This window comes from Peromyscus eremicus, chromosome 1 (assembly GCF_949786415.1).
Source record: "Peromyscus eremicus chromosome 1, PerEre_H2_v1, whole genome shotgun sequence".
Lineage (NCBI taxonomy): Eukaryota > Metazoa > Chordata > Mammalia > Rodentia > Cricetidae > Peromyscus > Peromyscus eremicus.
Genome location: NC_081416.1, coordinates 52,758,744 through 52,784,111, shown reverse-complemented (window position 1 = coordinate 52,784,111; position 25,368 = coordinate 52,758,744). Strand labels below are relative to the sequence as shown.

Below are 25,368 nucleotides of genomic sequence, written 5' to 3'. Positions count from 1 at the left end.
TAAGAGCACCTGATGCCTTTCCAGAGGACGTAGATTCAGGTCCCAACACACACACATGGTAGCCAACAACCATCTGTAACTCCAATCCCAAGTGATCTGACACCCTTTTCTGGCATCCAAAGGCACTGTACACATGTGATGCACAGACATACGTGCAGTCAAAACACCTATACACATAAAAATAAAGGAAGATAGTTTAAAAAAACAAAACCCACACCCAAACTAAAAATGCAGGGCTGTGGCTAGAGGCCTGAGTAGCTTCCTCTGCAGGGCATGGGGGAGGAGGCTGTCATGAAAGTTCAGCCCAGATCTCTCCCTGCCCTAAACTTTCTAACCGGGTAAGAAGTTTGGATGAAAGATGCTTTCATTTTCTACCCACTGTATTGCTGAACTTTGGATGTGTTTCCTGGAAGTGAGTATTCAAATTAAAAGTGAAATTTAAGTCCTGTGATGAGGATGTACCTTCCAGTCCTGAGGAGTCCAGAGTCCCTTAACTGACTGCTTTCTTTTTTGTTTTGTTGTTTTGCTTTTTTGAGACAGAGTGTCTATGTGGTGCTGGCTGTTCCGGAATCCACTATGTAGACCAGGCTGGTCTCAAACTCAAAGAGATCCTCATGTCTCAGCCTCCCAGGTGCTGGGATTAAAGGCACGTGCCACTAAGCCAGGCCTGATCTGAGGTTGACATCTGGGGACTCTCAGTGGAGTTAGTTAGGGTGCAAAGAAAGGAGAGAGAGAAGAGGAGGAGTCTCAAGTGTGGTGGGGGCTTCTGTTCCTGCAGGGTTGCAGCGTCACTCTCAAAGCTGGGAGGAGCTGGAGGAGTAGACAGTGTCCCCTCCCCAGGCCATTAGTCTCTGATGAGACTCTGTAAGTGCCAGGCTGAATGCTGGTAGAGTGGATCCAGTCCTCAGCCCTCAGCATGCTGGGCTAGTCTAGATGTTAGGATACACATGGAAACTGGTCACACATTCCCTTAGCTCAGCCTATTCATTACAGTCATCCTGTGTAAGAGAGCTATAGAGCTGGGCATGGTCACACACACTTGGAATCCTACCACTGGGGAGGTGGCATGCAGAGTTGGAGACGAGGCTAGTCAATACAGCAAGATGTCCATCTCAAAAATAAATAAGCCAGGCGGTGGTGGTGCACACCTTTAATCCCAGCACTCGGGAGGCAGAGCCAGGCCGATCTCTATGAGTTCGAGGCCAGCCTGGTCTACAGAGTGAGATCCAGGACAGGCACCAAAACAACACAGAGAAACCCTGTCTCGAAAAAACAAAAAACAAATAAGTAAATAAAACCCACTACCACCAGCATTATCATCAACAAGGAAACAAAACAAACTACCACCAACAATGAGAAACCAAATCAAATCCAAAACCTGAACAGAAAAGACTGGGCTGGGATCACAGAGCCTGGAACAGCTCCCCCCTCTGCAGCGGGTGAGGGAGGCTTATCTGTCACTGGATCTTGAAGCTGGTTTCATTTTCAAAGAGAGGGCCGATATATGAGAGACTGACAGGCGTTCCCTGTGTTCCCCATATACAGCTCTTTCACGTTTTCATATCCTATTTTATCTCTGGATACTTGAATCCAGGCAAGTCTGTGGTGGAATCTGGCTATGGCTTCTGGACAAACTCTGAAGCCTTGGGTAAGTTCATTGCCAGCTTGGAACTCCTTTTCCTCATCTATAAAATGGGGGCATTAGCAGGATCCCAGGTAGTCTGTGAATGCCCCAGTAGTCTTGGGTGGTGGTGTGTGAATTGGGGGTGGGGCGGTTCCCAATGCACAAATGGGCCAGGTTTACCCTGGAAGAGAATAGGCCTGGGGTTTGGTGCTGGTGAGTCTGGGCAGGCAGGGTGCTTGGGCCATTTGGGCTTCTGATGCTGGGTGCCTGCTGGAGTTGCCACTGGCCCTCTCTGACTGACCAGGAGGCCTGGGCAGGGGCGCAGGGAAGGCTAACGTGTCAGGACAGGTCTGTCTTATCTACTCTTCTTCTAGGCCAGAGGCTGGGAAGTCAGGGCTGTCAGGCCCTTCCAATTTCTTCTACGCCTCTTCCCCTCCCCCCACCTATCCTGCCGCACAGGCTCTATCTAGCATTTTCCTTATAGGTTTAAGTGGTTTTTACAGCATTCAGCCATTATCATGGTTATTTCTTACACAAATACTACTGGATAGGTATTAACAGTCCTGATTAACCAGAAAGTCCCCAGAGATGGATTCCAGAAGTTTGAATAGTTTCTAAGGGTGCCTGGTGTGTTTCTGGGGATACAGTCATCTCAGATCAGCCCTTAGTTCCTCACAGATTTTCTTTTCTCAAAACCTTGGCATAGAAACTCCCCCACTACTTATTGAAAAGTCCACTCTTGGCAAGACCTGGACTTCTTTTGTTTGTTTTCTGAAAGCTCCCAGACCTTTTTCTCAGCATCAAAAGTGAAAGAGATTTTTCATATTCGCTGGGGCATGTGGTTTCTGGGAACAGGGAGAGAATTCCCTCAGGCTGGGTTTCACAAGTGCCACAGTGTCCTCGATGTTTCTGGATAAAAATAGACTAACAGCGTCCACCCACCATGGCAGCAGAAGCTGCTGATTCCTGAACATTCCCTCTGCGTTGAGCACGTGTTATAAAAAGGCGTGCATATGCACATGTATGTAGTGTGCATGGGGAGGCAAGAGAACAGTCTTGGGTGCTGTTCCTCTTTCATTTTTATGTTATTTCATGTGTGTGGGTGTTCTGACTACATATATGTCTGTGTGCCGTGTGCATGCAGTGCCCCCAGAAGTCAGAAGAGAGTCTCAGATTCCCTGGGACTTGAGTTACAGAGGGTTGTGAGCTGCCATGTGGATGCTGGGAATCAAACCCGTGTTTTCTAGAAGAGCAACCAATGCTCTTAACACTGAGGCATCTCTCCAGCCCCTACCCTTTTTTTGGGGGGGGGGTCGCAGATTTCTTGCTTACCTGGAAATCCCCAGTTAGGCTTTACTGGCTAGTTATGTGCTGTAATGCTTGGGTGGAGATCAGAGAATTGCTTTTAGGAATTGGTTCTCACCTGCTACTTTGTTGAGGCGGGGCCTCTCTTGTTTCCGCCACTATGCAGTGTACTCCAGGGTAGCTGGCATGTTCTTCCTCTCTGCCTCCCTCTGGCTGCAGGAGTGCTGGGCTTAGCTGTATGCCACCCTTTCTGGCTTTTTACATGGGTCCTAGAGACGGCACCCAGGTGAACTTGGGTCGTTTGTACTTATTCCAACTTGGCTTTCTGTTTTAGCTCTCTGTGTAGCTTTGGCTGGTCTGGAACTCACTATGTAGACTGGGCTTGAACTCATAGAGATCTGCCGACTCCCTCTGCTTCCAGAGTGATGGGATCAAAGGTGTGTACTGCTACCACCCCTGGCCCTTGACTTTTTTTTTCCTCTTTTTAAACTGGGTTCTTGGGATCAAATTCAGACTTTGGTACTTGCGCGGCAAATGCTTTTTCTATTGAGCTATTTCCTCCTCTACCCAGTGTTTTATAGTTATTGACTTATTTAATCTTCAAGATAAACCTTTGAATCATGTGCCATATATAACTATCCCCATTTTATGGTCAAGGAGACTAAGGCCCAGGGAGAGTTTGAGTAAACTTGTCCAGGGCTCTCCAGTAAGTAGCTGAGCCTTGGTTTGAACACAGAGTCCTAAGCATAATCACTGTCTTGTTTAAACAGAGCTATCAGTAGCCAGGCATAGTGGTCCATGCCTGTAATCTATCACCCAGGAAGCTAAAGCATTTAAATGCCTTGCACATTTAAATGGCCATCACTGAATAAAGAGCTGGTGGTTGGTTGAGTGGGTTAAGATAAATGGAAATGTGAGTAAATCATGCAAAAGAATAAATGAATTGTTGGCTAAAACAATCCCTCCTGACAATGTAAACACAGTTTTCAGATATCCTGGAGGTTTTCCCACCTTTTAAATTTCTAAATAGTTTAAAGCAAGCAGTTTACTTTACATTGGTCTAGAAATGGTGGTTTTTGTCCTTGGAATAGTATTGCTAATTGTTGCTCGACTCTGTTTTAAATACCATAACCTTTGGAAAAGCTGGTGGCTGCCTTCAAGTGGGTCCAGCCTGTGTTTCACAGTCTGTCACAGTCTGCCAGAGCCATCATTATCTCTCCTGCTTCCTCCAGTGCCCTGTGTATGACCTTTTCCCAGTGCAGCAGTCAGGGAACCCACTTAGGTACCTGCCCTGGAACAAGCCTCTCATGCCTCCCACACCTTGATGTTGGCTGCTGTCAGTCAAAATCAGAGTCAAAGCCTTCCTGTTCTCTGCAAGTGATAGCATGCTTCCTTCCTCTCCTGCTTTGGCAGCTTTGACCAAACAATCTCCCTCTCTTCCCATGTGCTCTAAGCCAGCCACATTACCTTCCTTTTAAAAAAACTATTTAGGGCTGGAGAGATGGCTCAGAGGTTAAGAGCACTGACTGCTCTTCCAGAGGACCTGAGTTCAATTCCCAGCAACCACATGGTGGCTCACAACCATCTGTAATGAGATCTGGTGCCCTCTTCTGGTCATACATGCTGTATACATAATAAATAAATAAATCTTTAAAAAAAAATAAAAAATAAAAAAACTATTTAAAATGTTACATTTATTTTAAGATTTATTTATTTATTATGTATACAGCATGTATGACTACAGGCCAGAAGAGGGCACCAGATCTCGTTACAGATGGTTGTGAGCCACCATGTGGTTGCTGGGAATTGAACTCAGGAAGAGCAGTCAGTGCTCTTAACCTCTGAGCCATCTCTCCAGCCCATGTGTTACATTTATTTTATCCCCCATCTCCCACCTCTCTCTGAGCCTGTGTGCTACGGCACACGTGTGGAAACCAGACAACCTATGGGAGTTGGTTCTTTCCTTCCATAATGGGGTTTGAATTCAGGTCATTAGGTTTTCATGACAAGTGTTTTTAGTCATTGAGTCATATTTCCAGAATATAACCTACTGATTTTTGTCAAGTTTCAAGGTGGTATAATTATAGCATTAAGAAGGTAAGGCAGGGGGATTACCATGAGTTTGAGGCTAGCCTGAGTTGTATAGTGAGTTTGAGGTCATCCTGAACTACAAAGTCAGACCCTGTCTCAACAAACAAAACAAAACAAAACAAAACAAACAGCAGTGATGGAGAGACAGTGAAGAGGCTAAGGGCATTTCCTGTTCTTGCAGAAGACCCAGATTTCAGCACCCATACAGAAGCTCACAACTGCCTGTAACTCCAGTTGAAGGGAATCCAGTGCCCTTTTCTGACATCTGAAGGCATCTGGCACATACATGGTACACAAATATACATGTAGGCAAAACACTCATACATATAAAAAAAAAAGTAAAGAAAATCATTTAACCCTTCCATCAAACAAAACCAAAACCAAAACCAGATTCATATTTTACTTCATCTTTTCTTATTTGTTCTCTCTCTCTCTCTCTCTCTCTCTCTCTCTCTCTCTCTCTCTCTCTCTCTCGTTTTATTTTATTTTTCAAGACAGGGTTTCTTTGTGAAACAGTCCTGGCTGTCCTGGAATTCACTCTGTAGACCAGGCTGGCCTTGAATTCATAGAGATCCGCCTGCCTCTGCCTTCCAAATGCTGGAATTAAAGGCGTGTGCCACCACCCAGCTATTTAAACAATTTTAGAAGCCAGAAAATCAGTAAAGATTAATACTCCTAACTGAGACAATTTCATGAGGGTTTGGTAACATATGGTGTCTACATTTTCCAATTTAAAAACTGAATATTCAGTATGTGAGCATTTTAGTCTCACTTAAATTTTCTTTTTTTAAATAATGGGATTGGAGAGACGGCATAGTCAGCAAAGCTCCTGCTGGGCAAGCTGAAGGCCTGAAGTTAGATTCTCAGCACCCACCTAAAAAATGGGGCCCATGGCACATGTGTGCAGTCCTGGCATTGGGGGGTGGGGTGGGGAGAGAAGAACCCCGGGAGTTCATGGGCCTGCCAGCCCAGCTGTACCAGTGAACTTCAGGTTCAGTGAGAGGCTCTGTCTCAAAAATAATGTGGACGTCAGCTGAGGAAGACTCCTGATGTTGACCTCTGGCCTCTGTACACACATGCATATGCACAGACACATGAACACACACATATGAACACACGCATGCACGAAGTGAGAATTCTAATTGGTCTTAATAATAAAAACCAGTAGCCAGATATTGGCGTGAAAGCTAATAGATCAGAGAAGCAGAGCAGCCAGCCACTAGAGAGACTTCTGACCTCTAGGAATCCTCAGATTGAAAGGGCTTGAGCTCCTGTCTCCTCCCACCTTATATTCCTCTCTCCGCCCAGCCATATCACTTCCTGTCTCCACTGCCCTAGTGCTGGAATCAAAGGTGTGTGCCACCACTGCCTGGCCTTTATGGTTAACTAGTGGCTAGCTCTGCACTCTGATATCCAGGTAAGCTTTATTTATTATAGCACAAACAAAATATCACCACACATGCACACATACACATGAACACACACAGACACACACATGAACACTCACCCAGACACAGGCACACAACATACATGTGTTCTCTCATACACAAATCTTTAAAAATTTTATTTTCAAAGTAATTCACAGTAAAAATATTCAAAGAGTTGACTAATAGGGCTGGAGAGATGGCTCAGTGGTTAAGAGCATTGGCTGCTCTTCCAGAGGTCCTGAGTTCAATTCCCAGCAACCACATGGTGGCTCACAACCATCTGTAACAAGATCTGGTTCCCTCTTCTGGCCTGCAGGCAGAACACCGTATACATAATAAATAAATAGATCTTAAAAAAAATAATTGAATAATAAAATATACGAGTTCCCAAATTTCTATCAGTCAATGTAGGGAGTAATCAATAGTTTGGAGTATTTTCCTGAGATCATGCATACTATATAATGCATTTTAATTCTAAGTGTATAAAAAATGTGCATTAAGCAGAAATAGAACAATAATGTCTTTTAAGGGGAAAGTGGATTCTGGCAATCAAACCCAGGACTTTGGGCATGCTAAGCAGGTGCCCTACCACTGAGTTACACCCTCAAGCTCATCATGTCTTTCAACTTACATTTTTGGGGGAGCATTTTTTGAGATTGAGTCTCATGAAGCCCAAGCTGGCTTCCAACTTACTGAGGATGAATTTCTGCTCCTCTTGCCTTTACCTCCCAGATGCTGGGATTACAGGCATGCACCACTGCACTTGGCTTTATGTGGTGCTGAGGATTGAACCTATGGCTTTGTACATGCTAGACAGGTACTCTACCAACTGAGCCACATCCTCAGCCTTCAACTTGCCTTTTTTTTTTTTTTTTTTTTTTTTTAATGTAGCTCTAGCTGTCCTGAAACTCACTATGTAGACCAGGCTGGCCTCAAACTCACACAGATCCATCTGCCTCTGCCTCCCGAATGCTGGGATTAAAAGCATGTGCCCCCATGTCCAGCTTTGACTTGATTTTTTGGAAGTAATTTTTATTATTGTTTCTATGCTTGCCCATGTAAATCCATATTGTTCTCATCAATGATCTGATGTACATGTATATGTAGGATATGTTTAATCTGGTCCTTAGGAGGTACTTGGGGTTGTTTTTCAAAATGAATTTCAGAGTCCAGAAATCCCTCGCCTTGCTTGCTAAGGAAAACAGCTGCTCTGCAGTCCTCTGCAGCTCTCTTTGTGGGAAATAAAAGTGCTTTGTTCTGAAATCCTGTGGGCACATAGTCCCAGCTTTGTCGCTGTCCCTGCCTGTGCTGTGTCGGGTGTTGTGATGGCTGGGGGGTTCCTGAGCCCCATTCTGGAAAAGGCAGCCTTGTTCCTGCATCTGAAAGGACTTTCTGCTAATGCAATCCATTTTCCCTATGCAGAACGCAACAGCATTCACTTGGGTTCCTGGGGCCTTTTATAGCAGAGATTTGTTGATCCCACCGAGTGAAAATAAAAACCAAAGTCTGTTTTGCAGTCCAATTATATTTTTTAGTTTCCCCCGTATCCCCCTGTACTTGCACTGTTCCTTTATCCAGGGGTCCCAGGGGCTTCGTTAATGCAGAATGTGATGCTCCCATGTCTACCAGGAAGTTTACAGGTTGTCCCCCAATTGAGAAAGTTACCATAGGCTCCCGGAGGCCTAAACTGAAAGAGCCACGCCCCCAACCCCCACTTTTCCAGAGTCAGGACTGGTTTTGACTGAGGAATGCTGATTTGTGGCCGGAGAAGGCCTACCTGCTTCCACTGGGGTCATTCACTTTTCCACTATCCCAATTCCTTGCAGCACGTTGGTCCTTTTGTAGGGCTTTTTCTTTTTCTTGTAGGTGTTGGTCAGGGCTGAAAGTATGAGGAGCATGTAGTGCTGCCACAGTGGTCTGATTTATTTTCGTTAGAAAACCTTCCTTGCTGTCTCTGTTGTCCAGCACTTTTTGGGCTATTTCTAACAATTCTGACCGATTCTTTCCTGCAAACTCATCCATCTTTTGGATTTTCTTATGTACACCTGAAGCTGACTGAATTACAAAGGCCAGGTTAATTACCTTGAGGATTTCTGGGTCCTCCAGATCTACAGAAGTATATATAGTGGGTACGCCTCCTGTGAGTCTTCTGAGCCCTGTTTTATATCAGCTTCTGTAGACAGACTAGGTTTGTGAGCCACCAACCTCAGACCCTCCAGTAGAATCTGCTGGTACTCACTGAGTGACCTCCCACTTGTGCCCTGGACAGGAATTCGTGTACCTCATCAGGTATGTCACTGTCCCTAGATGGTAGCCCACCAGACCAGTACCAGATGTCACAGAAGGGGATGCCTTAGTATGACTTACCGATGGAGGAAGCCTTCTTACACAAGTGTTTGCTGATTTTTTTTTGTCTTGGTCCCTCACTTCAGTAGTCTGTGGAACCAAGAGTGTGTTCTGGGCCTTGGAACTTGACCAGGTGCACTGCAGGGGGGAGCAGTCCCAGAGGACCAGAGGGAGGGTCCCTGAGATTGGGTTGGGCTCTAATCTCAATGGGGCCTCCAAGAATGTTGACCCCAACTGAGCAAGAATGAAAACCACCACCCAAATTAAAGCCAATAAAGCAAGCTTTATTTACCATGCATAGGACTGACTCTCCAAAGCGGGATTTGAGAGAGTAGCGTGGGTTAACTTTTCAGGCCTCTTTTGCAGAGAAAAAGTGTAAACTGGGGATTTTCAAAGGAATTTGGTGATGTAAGAATTTGGTAAACAAATTTTGCAGAAGCAGTCAGATTAAATTATTTGACCTATCAGTTTGACAGAACTTTATTTGTTTATTTTCGATTTTTTTGAGAGAGGCTTTCTTTGTGTGGCCTTGTCTGTCCTGGAACTCACTCTGTAGATCAGGCTGGCCTCGAACTCACAGAGATCCTCCTGCCTCTGCCTCCCAAGTGCTGGGATGAAAGACGTGTGCAATTACTGCCCAGCCAGAACATCTTATCAGGATAGAATGTGTCTGAAGTATGAGTCAAACTCTATAGGTTAGAACATGTCAAACTCCAGAAACAGGTTAAAAACACAGTCAACTTGAATTTTACAGCAAACAGAAATGAACTTATTTTGATCTTATAACAAAATGGCTTTTAACTTTAAAATGGAGTCAGGCTGGTCCATCAGATTAGCAATTTTTAGATAACAAGCACTTTGGTTATTGTTTTAAAAGACTTATTTCAAAGTGTGTGTGTGTGTGTGTGTGTGTGTGTGTGTGTGTGTGTGTGTGTGTCTGTGTGTGTGTGTGTCTGTGTGACGTGAGTGCAGATGCCTGAGGAGGCCAGAGTCATCATCCCCTGGTCCTGGTGTTACGGGTGACTGTGAGCTGCCTGATATGCATACCTGGGACCAAACCTGGGTGACCTGCCAGAGCAGTATGCACTCCTAATTGCTGGGCCACTTTTTCAACCCCTTTAGACAAAAAATAAAAAAAGTTATTTGTGGGAGCCGGAGAGATGGCTCAGCAGTAAAGAGCACTGGTTGCTCTTCCAGAGGCCTTGACTTCAACTCCCAGTACCCACATGGTGGCTCACAACCATCTATAATGGGGTCTGATGCCCTCTTCTGGCATGCAGGTGTACAAGCAGATATAGCATTCCTACATAAAATAAATCTAAAAAAAAAATTATTTTTGTGTGTGTGGTATGTGTTTGTGTGTACTGTTCCCAGGCCAGAAGATAACGTAATGTTTAAAAACTAGCTCCATTTCAAACCGAGTTTCAAATTAAGTTACTGTATGAAAAAAGAAAAACCTAGGAGTCAGCAGGACCTTATTCTTAGCCTAATGGTTAGCCACTCTAGACCATGACCCATCAGCAGTTGAATCTTGACAGCAACCTAAAAGGAGACTGATCTCAGAGCCACCTGGTTCATTTCCCAAAATTCCCTTCCCCTTATTGTGTAATTATCATCCTAAAACATTGATCAGGTTCTCATTCTGCTTCTGTAATCTCCCTTAGCTGCTGCTCACGCAGAAAAAACAAAACAAACCAAAACATGATAATGCCTCATGTGGCAAAAGAAAGCCTCAGAGTTGAGACAATTGTGGTTTGTGCCTTTAAAAACTTCACAGAGGGACTGGAGAGATGGCTCAGTGGTTAAGAGCACTGGCTGTTCTTCCGCAGGACCTGGGTTCAATTCCCAGCCATCACATGACAGCTCCCAACTGTCTGTAACTCCAGTTTCAGGGTACCCGACACTCTCATGCAGGCAAAACACCAATGCATATATAAAAAACAAAAATCCTATCTTAAAGGCTGGGTGGTGGTGGTGCACACCTTTAGTCCCAGCACTTGGGAGGCAGAGGCAGGTGGATCTCTGTGAGTTCGAGGCCAGCCTGGTCTATAGAGCAAGTTCCAGGACAGGCTCCCAAGCTACACAGAGAAACTCTGTCTCAAAAAATAAAAAACAAAACAAAACAAAAAACCCCCAAAAAATAAAAAAAAAAAAAACCACTTCATTGAACTCCACAACAATAACCGTGGATATTGTTCCTTCAGTATGGTGGGTTGAAAGAAAATGGCCCCCAAAGGGAGAGGCACTATTAGGAGGTGTGGCCTTGTTGGAGTAGGTGTAGTCTTGTTGGAGGAAGTATGTCTCTGTGGAGATGGGCTTTGAGGTCTTTTCTCAAGCTTCACTCATTGTGACAGTCAACTTCCTGCTGCTTTCTGGTCAAGATGTAACCAGTACCATATATGCCTGCACACCACCATGGCCCCTGTCATGATAATGGACTGAACCTCTGAAACTGTAAGCCATCACCTCAATTAAATGTTTTCTTTGTAAGAGTTGCTGTGGTCATGGTGTCTCTTCATAGCAATTAAAAAACAAACAAAAAAAAAACCAAAAAGACAAAAAAACAAAAAACAAAACCTAACTAAGACATTCTGTGTCTTTTGTTTTTGTTTTTTTGAGACAGGGTTTCTCTGTGTAGCTTTGCGCCTTTCCTGGAACTCACTCTGTAGCCCAGGCTGGCCTTGAACTCACAGAGATCCGCCTGGCTCTGCCTCCCGAGTGCTGGGACTAAAGGTGTGCACCCGGCCGTGTCTTTTTTTTTTTTTTTTTTGACAGCACTCCTCATTGGCTGGAGCGGGCTGCCAAGTAGGCTTGATTGCTTGGACAGCAAGAGATTCACCTGTCTCCATGTCTCCTCCCCAGTGCTGGGACTGTAAGCACACATCACCATGTCTGACTTTTTGTGTGAATTCTAGGGCTCAAATGGATATCAAGCAAAACAAGCACTTGACTTACTGAGTTGTCTCCCAGCCCCAACACTTTAGGATCAGCAGGCTACACATTCTCTGTTGCAACTCCTCAACCCTGCTGTTGCAGAGAGAGAACAGTTATTTACAAAGTATACAAAACCACGTGAACTTGCAGATCAGGGCCTGTAGAGTCCTTGAATACAGTGTCAGATCCTGGAGCTGGAGTTACAGGCAACTGTGAGCTGCCTGATGTGGGTGCTGGGAACTGAAACTGGGTTATCTGCAAGAGCAGTAACCTTAACCAGTCTTAACCACTGAGCTCTCTCTCTAGGTCTTCATTATTACTTCTTCTTTTGTTTTGTTTTGCTTTTGGAACAGGGTCTCATTATGTAGTCCTGGCTGGCCTGGAGCTCGATATGTAGACCAGGCTGGCCTGGAACTCACAGAGATCCGTCTGCCTCTGCCTCCTGAGTGCTGGGATTAAAGGTGTGTTGCCTCCACTGGCTGGCAAAAAGCTAAATCTTAAAAAACGTAAAATACTTGGGCTGAAGAGATGGCTCAGCAGTTAAGAGCACTGACTATTCTTCCAGAGGCCTGGGGTTCAATTCCCAGCACCCACATGGCAGCTCACAACTGTCTTTAACTCCAAGATCTGACACCCTCACACAGACATCTGACACCCTCACACAGACAAACACACAGGCAAAACACCAATGCACGTAAAAGAATAATAAATAAATTTTAAAAAAGGTGTGTAGCACACACTCAGCTAATTTTTATTTTTAAAAATTAATGTGTTTAACCAGGTAACAATATGGGAAAGAAATAACTTCAGCTAAAAGCATAAAGAGGGCAGGGTGTGGTGAGGCACACCGGAAATTCTAACACTTGGGAGGTGGGTATAGGAAACCAGAACAGGTTGTCCTCAGCTACATAGCAAGTTCCAGGCCAGCCTGGGCTAAGTGAGACCCTGCCTCAAAAACCAAACCAAACCAAACCCCGAATTTAATATATAATTTACCTTTTGAAGTATGTAGTTCCATTCTGATAAACACATACAAGTGAACCATTGCCCTAATCGAGGTACAGAACAGATACACTCACAGCCTTAAGTCATTGGGTGACAAGTCAAAGAAGAGATTCTTAACTGGGCTAAGTGCTGAGGATAAGGGGCTGTTGAGTGCTCAGTCCTGATGAGATATCTACATCACTCACTCCAAGGACCAGAGACTATAGTGGAAGAAGGGGCGGAAAGACTGTAAAAGCCAGAGGATGGTGAAGAGTGCTTAGGAGCAATGTCTTCTGAATATGACATGACCACCGAGTCATGCATGTCATGAACATACAGCAGCTGTGAGCCCATGCATGAGACCTGCACAAAATGAAGACATGAAAATAGGAAATGACAGGGCTGGAGAGATGGCTCAGCGGTTAAGAGCGCTGGCTGTTCTTCCAGAGGTTCTGAGTTCAATTCCTAGCACCCACATGGCAACTCACAGTCTGATGTTCTCTTCTGGTCTGTGGGCATACATGCAGACAAAGCACTTGTATACATAAAAAATAAATAAATTATATATATATGTATATATATATATAATATATATGGAGAGAGAGAGAGAGAGAGAGAGAGAGAGAGAGAGAGAGAGAGAGAGAGAGAGAGAAAGAAAAGAGAAAGACTAGCTTGGGCAATAAAGGGGGTCATCTGGAAAGAGGAGGGGACAAGAGAGGATAGTGGGGGTGGGGAATGTGATTACATTGTATACAAGGAGGAAACTAAAACAGTCAGAAAGACTGCAGAACAGCACAGTTTAATGACCCTAATATCCCCCATATTCCTTTCTTGTGGTGCCTCTCCTCACCCCAGCACCTCAGATTGCTGATCAGTTTTTTGTCCTATATTTATGCCTACTTTGGAATGTCATATAAAGAAAATTGCACAGTGTATAACTTTGGGGGTATGACCTTCTACTTATTATTTTGTAAATAACTAAATATTTTGCAGGCTGGACTGTTACATTTTAAATGCTTTTTTGTCATTGTAATAAGGTTTTTTTGGGGGGGAGTGGGGAGGGGCGTGAAGAAGGAAGTTTGAGACAGGGTTTAATTATGTGGCCCAGGCTAGCATAGAAGTCATTTAAAAATTATTTACTTATTTTGTGCATATGGGTATTTTGGCTGCATGTATGTTGTGTACCATATGGGTGCCTAGTGCCTGAGGGAGGGCAGAAAAGGGCATTAGATCTCCCTGGACTGGAGTTTTTAGACAGTTGTAAGCCACCTTGTTGGTGCTGGGAATTGAATCTGGATTCTCTGGAAGAGCAGTCAGTGTTCTTAACTGCTGAGCCATTTCTTTACCCTAGCCTGGAATTCTTGATAATCCTACCTCAGCACCTTGAGCAGGAAGGAGCTCAGTAATATTTGTAGCAAGAACACTAAAAAGGCAAAGCTAATGAAGAGACCTTTTTAGGTTTGCAGTTTTTAAGGAATGTCTTTTATTTGTTATTTAATAATTGCATGGATGTATACAATGTATCTTGATCATATCTGCCTCCAACTTCCCCTGGACATTCCTACAACATGACTCCTTCTCACCTTCGTGTTCTTTCTCTCTGTCTCTCTTCTCTGTCTCTGGTAACCCACTAAATCAATTAGTGTTGCATGCTGGAATGCTGACTGGTCTTGTTCCCTTGCTCTTGTGAAGTGACCACAGCTACAGTGATCCTGAGTGCTATGGCCATGTCATCTCCATCTTTTGCCACATTCCCTGAACCTAGGGTGGGTGGGTGGGTTGGTGATGACATACATGTCCCATTAGGGCTGAGCACTCAATAGCTGCTTACTCTTAGCATTTTGTCGAGTTGTGAGTCTCTGCATTGACTTTTACCCACTGTAGAAGAAGCTTCTATCTATGTGTACAAACACAAGTATTTGGAAGGAAGTTTGACAGTGTGTCCATTTATCAAAACAACAGCAGTAGGTCCCCTGCTGGAGCCCATGGCCTTCTTGAGTCATATACTTTTGACCAGGTTTACAGTATTGTTCATTTTATAGGTTTCTTTTTTATTTCTATTTTATTTCATGTGCATTAGTGTTTCACATGCATGTACACATGTGTACCACCTTCATGCAGTACCTGTGGAGGTCAGAAGAGGGCATAGGATCCCCAGGCAACTGGAGTTGCAGATGGTTGTGAGCCACCATGTGCTGGGAACCTAACCCAGGTCCTCTGCAAGAGCAGTAAGCACTCATAACTGCTGAGACATCTTTCTAGCCCCCATTTTGCAGTTTTTAATCATGACATATGGGAGTGGGGGTGGGGGATGGCATCTTTCCTGCAGGCCTGGATCATGGCCTTGTGAGGTAAGCCAGCATCAGACCTGCAGGGCCTGCATCCACATGAGCCTATCTACTGGAGCTGACTGATGGGACTAAGGGGCTACACTTTCTCAGCCCAGCCTGCCCAGGTCTCAAGGGGTCACACCATTGCTAATAGTCCTGTTCTTGGTTTTGCAGCCAGAACCAAAGCCTGGAGACCTGATTGAGATTTTCCGTCCTCTGTACAGACACTGGGCCATCTATGTCGGTGATGGATATGTGATCCACCTGGCTCCCCCAAGTAAGAACACCGGGCCTTCATTGTGCTGGGCCTAGGGACTGGGAAAAGATATGTGGAGCTATGGGCAACAGGTAGCCCCTGGGTTCTCCTTGCTTAGCCATTTGTCTCTAAGTTTATGTGAAGGCAGTCCGATGTGCCAGGATGGTTTCTGAGCTTTATTCCTTAGGCCCCAGGGTGTAAGCCCCTCAAGGCCTGTGAATAGCCAGACCCTGCCCCCGAGGACCTCCAACTGCCAGGCTCTGCCCACAGAACACTCTAGGGGCTGTAAAGGCTCAGGCTGCCAAGCTCTGCCCTACAGAGTAAAAAGTCCACTCCCCACCAATCCCCACCCTGGAAATCTCCATTCTGGAAAGCTCCATCCCCCAAGAAACCCTGTCTTCTGTCAAGTTTTCTGCTGCTTCTTGCAGGAGAAGAGGCAGACACCCTCCTGGATTTTTCCTTCTCAATAAATCTCTTGTGTGAGGTTTGTTGTGCGTTGTGAATTTGTGGTATTCCTTGGCTCCCAACTGCCAGGATACTTTCCCCTTCAGAGCTGTAACACTTACACAGGGCGTCTTTGTAGAGAGGCTGAGGTGTGCATCCAGGCATGACTCTACTTAATTTTCTTTCTTTATAATTTTTTTAAATTGAATTTGTTCTTGGACAGTTTCATCATGTATAAAGTGCATCCTGACTGCTATCATCCTACCCTCTCTAGTCCCACCCTTATCACTTCCCCCTACAAATCCCTTTCCCACATTCATGTCTTTTTTTTCTTGAGACCCATTGGTTTAACCAGGGTCCTCTGTGTGATGCTGGGTTTGAAACTCTCTGATGGAGCCTGGTGGGTTCATCAGTAGGTACACAACAGAAGACAATAACTGCCCTGCCCCTAGATCTACCAATAGCCAATAGTTCAGCAGGGAGGGTAGAGACCTGTGAGTCCTTCCCTAATCCATGAGTGACTGTTGACAGGCTCCGTCTAATGTCAGGTCTGTTGCAGACAGTCATACATAGCTGTTTTCAATTTTTCATTTTTTTAAAGACAGGGTCTCATGACTGAGTGGACACAGTGGTGCACTCCTGTAATACCAGCCCTCAGGAGGCAGAGGCAGTTAGATCTCTGCTGGGGACTATTCAATCACACTGAACCCTGAGTTTGTATTTGCGTTAATTAAATAAATAAAATTAACCTTGGGTCAGGAGGCCGAGTTAGCAACTAGTTGATAGAAAGTAATCCTAGAGCATCAGAGAGTACCTGGAAGAGATAGATGCACTGGAAGGAGTTGGGAAGGATTTGGAGTGGTGTGGCTTGTGTGGTGGAGCAGAAGGATGAGCTCTTTGGAGATGCCAGCAAGGAGAGGTCAGCTAGGTGCTACTCAACCTCTCTGAGCCAGCAGGTTTTCACCCCAGCCTTTGAATCTCAAGTCTTTTGATAAATAGAATGATAGAGATTTAGTTAAAGCTACCTTTAGTGGCAGTGGCAGAGCTGGTGCCTGCAGGAATAGAATTCCCACTGGGGTACAGCCTGCCAGAGAAGCAGGCCAGTAGCTGTGGAAATAGCAGTTGATTAAGGCACAGTTACTGTGCCAAAGTTAAAACAACAAATCTCTGTGTGTGAGTTCAAGGCCTGTTCTACACAGAGTGTTCCAGGAAAGGTAGGGCTACATGGATCCTGTTTCAAGACAAAACAAAAGTCAGGGCCTCACTATGCCATCCTAGGTGGTCTGGAACTCCTCATGTTAATCTCACTGAATGAGAGTAAAGACCATACACAAATTCTTTGGTCAAATTAAGCAAGCTTTATTTTCTATCAGATAGGGCTGTCTCCCTAAAGTGGAGTTTGAGAAAACAGCATCAAACACAGGAGATAGTGGGGTATTTTATATAGCTCCCCCAAACCTACAAGGCTAGTGGACTTTTAAGGGTTGGGAGATCTCAAGAGGAATTTTGGTTATGAAGAAACATAGCTAAACATTTTAGAATTATTTGGCAGAACGTCTTATCTTCTCAGGGTGGAGGGTGTAGAACATGTCAGTTTCCCCCCGTCCCCCCCCCAAAATGGGTCAATACATGGTCAGACCCAAGTTTTACAGAAAACAGGAATGAACTTATTTTGACCTTGTAACAAGACGGCTTCTAATCTTAAGATGGAGTCAGGCTGGTCCATCATTTGTGTAGACTAGACTGCCCTTGAACTCACAAAGATCTGTCTGCCTGTCTCGTGAGTTTTGGGATTAAGGGAGTGTACCACCGTGCCTGGTTCAAGTGTTTGATGTATCAGAAGAGTTCAGCCTGTTCTGTAGCTCCGCGGAAGAAGGATCCCGTGGCCTCTGCCCTTTCCCTTCCTGCCTTTGCCGGATGCTCTCCCACTGTCTCATTTAAAGGCTGGTCCTGTCCTGCTTACTGGGGTGCTGTTGCTTCACCCAGGGGGCCTGCTCCTGACAGGGAACCAGTCTTGTGATGCTCCATGGGCTCCTGGGTCTACTTCTTCAGTGTATAGCTCCTTTCTAGCCATCATACCCAGTGCATGCCCATGGTATGGGTCCTTGGGTTAGGAGACCCTGGCTGTGTGCTCTGTCAGCTGACCCTCACTGCCCCAGCCTGGTCCTACAGAACCCAAGTTCCTCCTCTTCTAGTCACTCCATTATTGTCTCTTCTCACCTGTATACCTTGGCCAGGGCTGCCACCACATCCTCCGGGTCTCTTTTGGGGAGCAGCTAGAGAGTTTTGATCTCTTTCCCCCCGCCCCCCGGAAGGGTGGAACTCTGGAAGACCAGCCTCTTTTCCTGAGGCCATCAGCCTGGCGAGGTCAAGGAATTGTAGCTCAGATGGAATCAATAGGTTACATGCTCTTTTCTCAGAAAGATGAGGGAGCTCCTGGCACATATTTGCAGAATCAAGTAGTGGCTACCGCATAGAAGACCAGCTTCTTCTGATTAAAGAAACACTCCAGTAGCCAGGGATTGTGATGCATGTCCATCATCCCAGTAGCCAGGGGTGGTGGTGCATGTCCGTCATCCCAGCATATGGACTGCAGAGGCAAGAAGCAGTTGAGAGTTTGATACCAGGATGGACTACATAGTAATTTCCAGGTTAGACCAGCCTGGATTACAGAGTGAGACCCTGTTTCATTCCTCAACTGACTGCCACCCTCACTAGCATGGCTACCACTAAAACATCCCAGTAAATCATGGCGCTTTACTCGTCTCCATCTTGATAAGGGTTCAGGGACCACAGAACCTTTTCTAAAGCCTCACCTGTTTTCGTCCTGCCCGTCCCTTGTGGATGGTGCTAAGCCTGGGTGCCCAGCTGTGGGCTAGCAATCCCTGTGGCCCTGTCCAGGAACAACTCCTCTATTCTTTGTGGATCCACAGGTGAATTTGCAGGGGCCGGGGCGGCCAGCATCAGGTCTGCTTTGACCGACAAGGCCATAGTGAAGAAAGAACTGCTGTGCGATGTGGCCGGGAGGGACAAGTACCAGGTCAATAACAAACACGACAGCGAATACACCCCACTGCCTCTCAACAAGATCATCCAGCGGGCTGAGGAGCTGGTGGGGCAGGAGGTTCTCTACAAGCTGACCAGTGAGAACTGTGAGCACTTTGTGAATGAACTACGCTATGGAGTTGCCCGCAGTGACCAGGTGCGTCCTCAGCCCCTCCCTGTCCCTGACTTTAGGTGCCAGGTCAGTTCCCCAGCTGACAGTGACTGGATATGAATGTGGGTAGAGAGAGAGTCACAAACAGGACAAAATTAGCCTAGGTGTATGCTTCCTGTCCCTGAGAGTGTCATGCTCAGGGTGGGGAGTCAGGCAGGTGAGATGACAATTCAGATCAGCACGTAGGGTCTGATGACCAGTCCACCCCGTGATGATGCTCTTAGAGCCTTGGAGGGACGCTCTGATAGCCCCACTTCAGACCTGTGCCATGTTTTCCTGGCAGTCAGATGCAGCTGTGTTGGTGAGTGGCAGAGAGATTTGATGTGTGGGTTCCTTTAACCAGCCTCACTTAGCAGGCAACAGATTATAATGTACTTATCCTAGAGGGGGTCCTGCCATTTTTCCATTTTCTCTTTTGAGACAGGGTCTCTCTGGGCAGCTTAGACTGGTCTAGCCTTGAATCCTTAGTCTTCTTCTTTAGCTTGCCAAGTGCTCGGATTCCAGGCAAGTGCGACCACACTTGGCTTTGCATGGGTGAGAACTTAAGGTCTGTGTGGTTATTTGCTTCTGTGTGTGGCAGTCCTTTCTCTTTCTACTTGGCCAATGTGGGGATGAAGAGCAGGGACTCCTGGGTCAAATAGACTGGGACCCTCCACTTTCAGTGCTAGGGACTGAACCCAGGGTCTTGCCAATGGTAGGTAGGCCCTCAATCACTGCGCTAACCACTCCCTGCTGGCCCTTTGGGCTCTGTCTTTTACTAGCTGTGTGATCTTGGAGGACATATTTAGTCAGGCTCCCCACTTGATAAAAAACCTGTGAGGACTGATCTCAGAGGATTTCATGTGAACTAGAGAGGAGAATCCTTATACTCCTCACAGTGCTGACTCAGGAAATGAAGCTGATAAATGACAGTAGCAGAGACAGTCTCTGGAGCTTGCTCTTCTCGCTTGGTTCATCCAGGGTTTTGGCTGCTGGCCATTCTGGGCCACTGTGACTTGGTTGGGAGGCATTTGCTGACAGGGACAGTCTCAGCTTTCTCTCATGCTGCCTGTACTGATTGTTGTTTGATTGTTTGGTCTCTCTTCTCTACAGTGAGACATTAGGTAGCTTCCTAACGGGCCTGGTTTCTTTCATCAGTTAGCTGAATACTGTTCATCAGCTATTTAACATATCATTTTCAAGTGAGATTGACACAGAGGAGCAGCACATTTCTAAGTGGATGAGGAAGGCAATATTGCCAGTATTTGCTGAGCACTCCCAAGGGTCTGAGCCACAGTCTGGCTTCAGTGAGCATAAAACAGCCCCTCTGGGGTAGGAAGCAGGCAGGGATAGAAGAGGAATGTCATTAGTTCTTGGGTAACTACAGTTGTGGTGGTGGTGAACACTTTAATCCTAGCACTTGGGAGGCAGAGGCAGGCAGATCTCTGAGTTCAAGACCAGCCAGGTCTACAGAGAGTTCCAGGACAGTCAGGGCTACACAAAGAAACCTTGCCTCGAAAAACAAAACAAAACCAACAAAAAAGAAAACCAGAAAATGATGCCATTATAGAAGGGATCTGGGGGATGACAGTACTCAGTCTGTCTATTGGCATAAAGGCTAAAGGTTCTGGGTTCAATAACCAGCAATACACACACACACACACACACACACACACACACACACACACACACGCATGCACGCACGCGCACATGCACACGCACATATACACACACATCCTGCATATACATGCACAAACACACATGGATAGATACACGTACCAGAGACACACAGAGAGAGATATACACACAGATACACAGTAAGAAACATTTGTTGCTGAGTCCTATTTGATCCTGATGGTCATCAGCCCTGATCCTTTCCCAGTACACTGAGAACCCTTGTACTTCTCTCCTGCACTAAAGATTTTATCTGTTAGAAGGAAAGAGACAGGCATGAGTTCCTAGAAAGAGGCTGACATGAAGTTACCCTTCAGAAAAGTTTTATTAGGAAAGAAAGTGAAAGCCTCACGACCACAGGGAGCCTTGATCAGGCTGAGGTGCGAGAGAGCTTTAGGAGAGATGGGGCCGTGCACTACAGACAGCACAATGGAGTTTAGAAGGGAGAGTCTTCAATCCCTGGATATCAGGGGTGCTGTAACAGCATGGGCATAGACAACCATGAGGGGCACCAACGGGACCTAGAGGCCCCCAGTTCCCTTCAGCTCCTGAGAGCAAGGGGAACGTCATTGTCTTACAGGCTTTCAGGGGTGTGTGGGAGGCTCTACACCACGTGACCTACCTGGCCTTGCCTGAAATGCCAAGGGAACCAGGGCAGGCACTAAAGAGGACCATAAATTTATCCTGCACCTGTCAGGAGGTGGAGCCAGTTCAAGGCCATAGGAAGGCTCCTCATTAACGCTGTTTCAGAGAGAGCTGCAGGGGACATGGCGTAACTGAGTGAAAGGAAGCAGGGCTAGAGGGTCTGTGATGTGACGTCCTCTGCATCGCTCACATCCTTCACTTTCTTGGTTTACTCCCTTTGGGTGGCATGCTTTCCATGATCGTTATGTTAACTGCTTTTCTTATCACTGACCAAACACCTGACCAGCGGCACCTTAAGGAGGGCAGTTGGGTTTGGCTGATATTTGAGGGCTATCTGCTGGGACAGTGGCAGGTCAGGGAGCAGAGGGAAGGGAACGCTGGAGTTCAGCGTGCTTTCTTCAGGATTCCAGCTAATGCAGTGGTGCTGTTCATGTTCAGGGCAATCTTCCCCACGTTAATCCTTTCTGGAAACACCCTCAGAGGTGTGCTAGTGCCCGAGGCATTTCATAATCTGCAACCAATCATAACAACAGTTTACCGAGAAACGTTGCCTTTAAAAACAATCTTTTTTTTTTTCTTTTTTTGGTTTTTCGAGACAAGGTTTCTCTGTATAGCTTTGCGCTTTTCCTGGAACTCACTTGGTAGCCTAGGCTGGCCTCGAACTCACAGAGATCCACCTGGCTCTGCCTCCCAAGTGCTAGGATTAAAGGCGTGCGCCACCACCGCCTGGCTAAAACCAATCTTATATGTGTGAAATGTTATTTACACACAGCACTACACAACAATAAGCAGCATTATACCTCCTGCTTATGTGGCCTTTGAGCTCCTTAATCATTAAAGGGAATTTAGTTAGGCATGTTTATAGGGGTAGAAATTGCAGAAACAGAGAGCTTTGTAGCAAAAATAAGGTTACAACATTTGGCAGATAGCAATAAAAAAACCATAGACAATGTAAATAACAATAACTTTGGTCTGTGAAAGCATTCTTTTAGCAAACAGAAACAGGACCTGCAGCATCATGTTGCCTGTGACACCTTAACCTTCAGGCAGTTTGGGACAAGTGTTAATTTTCTCACATAAGGAAGGGACTTCTAACCAGCAGGCAGAACTCAGTCTACCTAAATAAAACCTTAAATTACATATATAACCTGTCACCAAGCTATCATGACATGTTAAGTGCATATATAAAAGTTTTATATATGTGTGTTTGTATGACCTGACTATACCACCTTATCACCACCAGGACTAACTAGATACTGTATTCATATACTGATCACTCTCTTTGTGTACAAAGTGTGACCACGAACAGTGGAGTCATTGTTGTGTGCCTTGACAAAGTATCTTTTATCTGGACCAGTGGTATCAGCATTATTTTGTTATTGTTCTCACATAAGCTTCAGAAAGGAATGAGGGTCATGTTACTCCTCCTCCATTACTGCAGACCATTTTACCCCTCCTGATACAGAACAGCAAGGAAAACACTAGATAGAGGGGTATGTGTGTGTGTGTGTGTGTGTATGTGTGTATGTGTTTGTGTGTGTGTGTGTGTTCCTGTGTGTCTGGCTGTATGTAGAGACAAAAAGTCAACCTCCAGTGTCATTTCTTAGGTACTGTCCCTCTTTTTTAAACAAACAAACAAACAAACGAACAAACAAACAAACAAAGAAAAAGACAGGATCTCTCACTGGCTTGGAATTTGTCAACTGGGCTGAGCTGACTGACCAGCAAGCCCCAGGGATCAGTTTGTCTCATCTCCCATCGCTGGGACTAGAAATGCATGCCCCCACACCTGGCTTTTGACAGGGTTCTGGAGATCAAACTCAGGTCCTTGTGTTTACAAGACAGGCACTTTACCCCCTGACCCAACTCCCCAGCTAGATACTTAGCAAGGTAGCCCCATAACACCATGGCTCGAGGCTAGCCAGCAGTCAGACCTCTCTGGTTGATGGTGCCATTCAAACTTCCATCCAAACTAGAAGGTCAACAGTGAGGGAAGACCAGGGATACAGAAGATAGGCACCAGGGAAGGAGCCAATGAATGGGAGTGAGGGCAGGGCTTCATTAATGTTGAGTTTCATTGTGCGATGAGCCCAGTGCACTGTTTGGGAGTGCTCAGTACCCAAATCTTCCACTGTTTCTACTTGTCATGGTCAGATTCTCCAGAAAAGTTTTCCAGGCTTGCTTGGAGGATGCTCTTCAGGGAACAGCAAGAGAAGGGGAGGCTCATACTAAACATGCGCACAGTCACTCAGTGCCCTGTTTGTGGTATGACACACCCTCGAATGTGTCTAGACTTGTAGACCCCCCTCTCCGAGAGCTTCTGTTTTACCCTGTCCAGAGAACCAATGTTCATTCCTCTGCTGGGGTCAGGGAGGCGGTCCAGGGAAATGGTGGATGTGTTCTCTCCTGTTCACTCCCAGAAGAACCTGGGCTTGTCAGTTTGATCCTTTTAGGAATTTCTTTCTCTAAGTAGGGTTAACTCCCCAGCTTCTTTGTCCTCATTAAATTGTGCTTGAAACAAATGCCTCCAGGGCTGGAGAGATGGCTCAGCCATAAAGGCTAGGTTCATAACCAAGAAGAAATGCCCCAAATTAAAAAGAAAAATCTCTGTGGTGTTGGGGATTTGAACTTAATGTTCTCCCGTTGGTAGGCTGGTGCTCTACCATGAAGCTACCTCCCCAGCCCAAGCAAATGCTTTTTTGTTTTAGTTTTCAGTTGGGTTTTAGGAGAGTGAAATCTGACAAACGTTCATCCCCCACACCCCTCTCTCTTGCAATGCTTCCCTTCTCTGCAGCACAAGTCAGACATGCTCACCCCTGTGTTACATCACTACCATCCCTAGCATAGTTTAACAACAGAAAGTCAGCTTCAGTGGCCCACACCTGTAATACATGGTGGGTGGAGGCAGAGGACCAGGAGCTAAGGTTACCCTTGGTGTGATGGCTAGTTTTATATTAACTTGACACAAGCTAGAGTTATTTTGGAATGAGGGAAACTCAAGAGAAAATGCCCCCACCAGACTGTCCTGTGAGAAAGCTTGTGGTCCATCTTTTCTATTGATAATTGATGGGGGGAGGCCTACTTCACTGTAGGCATTACCACCCCTGGGCTGGTGGTGCCAGGTGCCAAGAAAGCAGGGCTAAGTAAACCGTGAGAAGCAAGCCTGTAAGCAGCTTTCCTCCATGGTTCCTGCCCTGGCTGAGTTCCCTGACTTCCCTCAGGGATGGAGTGTTATCTGGAAGTGTAAGATAAAATAAACCCTTTCCTCTACAAGTTGCTTTTCGTCAGGGTGTTTTATCACAGCAACAGAAACTCTAAGACCCTTCACTATATAGTGAGCTCGAGTACGAGGCCAGCTTGGGCTACATGAGACCTTTTCTTAAAAAAAAAAAAAAAGATCGAAAGGAGGAGGACTGTGGAATAGGGGCAACTATGCTTTGACTGTGGCCTCTGTGCAGGGACCAGATTCCATACAAAGAAAGAACTGTGTGTAGTGTCATGCCTTTAAGCCTGGCGCTCAGGAGGCTGAGGCAGGAGGATGTTGAGTTCAAGGTGCTACATAGAAAGACCCTGACTACAAGAGAAAAACTAGCTTAAGCGTTAGTCTAATTATTCTATATCAATAAAAATTCTGGAGTTAGATATCGGGGTAAGAACCTGAAGGATCAGAGAAGCAGAAGCTACCAGTCCTCTCCTACCTGTCTGTTCCTTCCTCCAAAAGGGCCGAGATCCCTCTCCACCCCGCCTTACTACTTCCTGTCCTATCTGTCTACAGTCCTCCAAAACCTCTGTGGTTAATTTTGGTCGGCTAGTGGCTAGCTCTGCCCTCTGATTCCAAGCAAGCTTTATTTGTCAGAACATGATGAAAATGTCACACAACAACTAGCAAACAGCAAAAACAACAATAAAACCCCAACCCTTTAAAGGGAACACCTCAATACCTGGCAGCCCCAGACACTGGAAACATGGCATGAGGTGAGGTCTTTGCATCATGAAGGTCAGATTTTTTTTTTTTTTTAATTTCTCAATTTCTTCCTGACTTCACACTCGCCCATTGGCTGGCCAGGATCCTTACCATCCTGCTGTCATCTCACTGTTCTTTCCATAGACGC

General features: G+C 45.7%; 1 protein-coding gene across 2 annotated transcripts in view; it reads left to right on the top strand.

Moving 5' to 3' along the window:
- LOC131909789 (phospholipase A and acyltransferase 3) overlaps positions 1-25,368 on the top strand; it is a 28,100-nt gene that overhangs the window by 2,228 nt on the left and 504 nt on the right. The window contains exons 1-3 of one of the 2 annotated variants that reach the window (XM_059261631.1): positions 1,529-1,648; positions 15,216-15,318; positions 18,675-18,943. In XM_059261631.1, the coding sequence (XP_059117614.1) occupies positions 1,619-1,648; positions 15,216-15,318; positions 18,675-18,943 (402 nt within the window). In that variant the 5' untranslated portion in view covers positions 1,529-1,618. Of the gene's footprint in view, positions 1-1,528; positions 1,649-15,215; positions 15,319-18,674; positions 18,944-25,368 lie in introns of those variants that run through there. The other variant, XM_059261639.1, reaches the window with a different exon arrangement.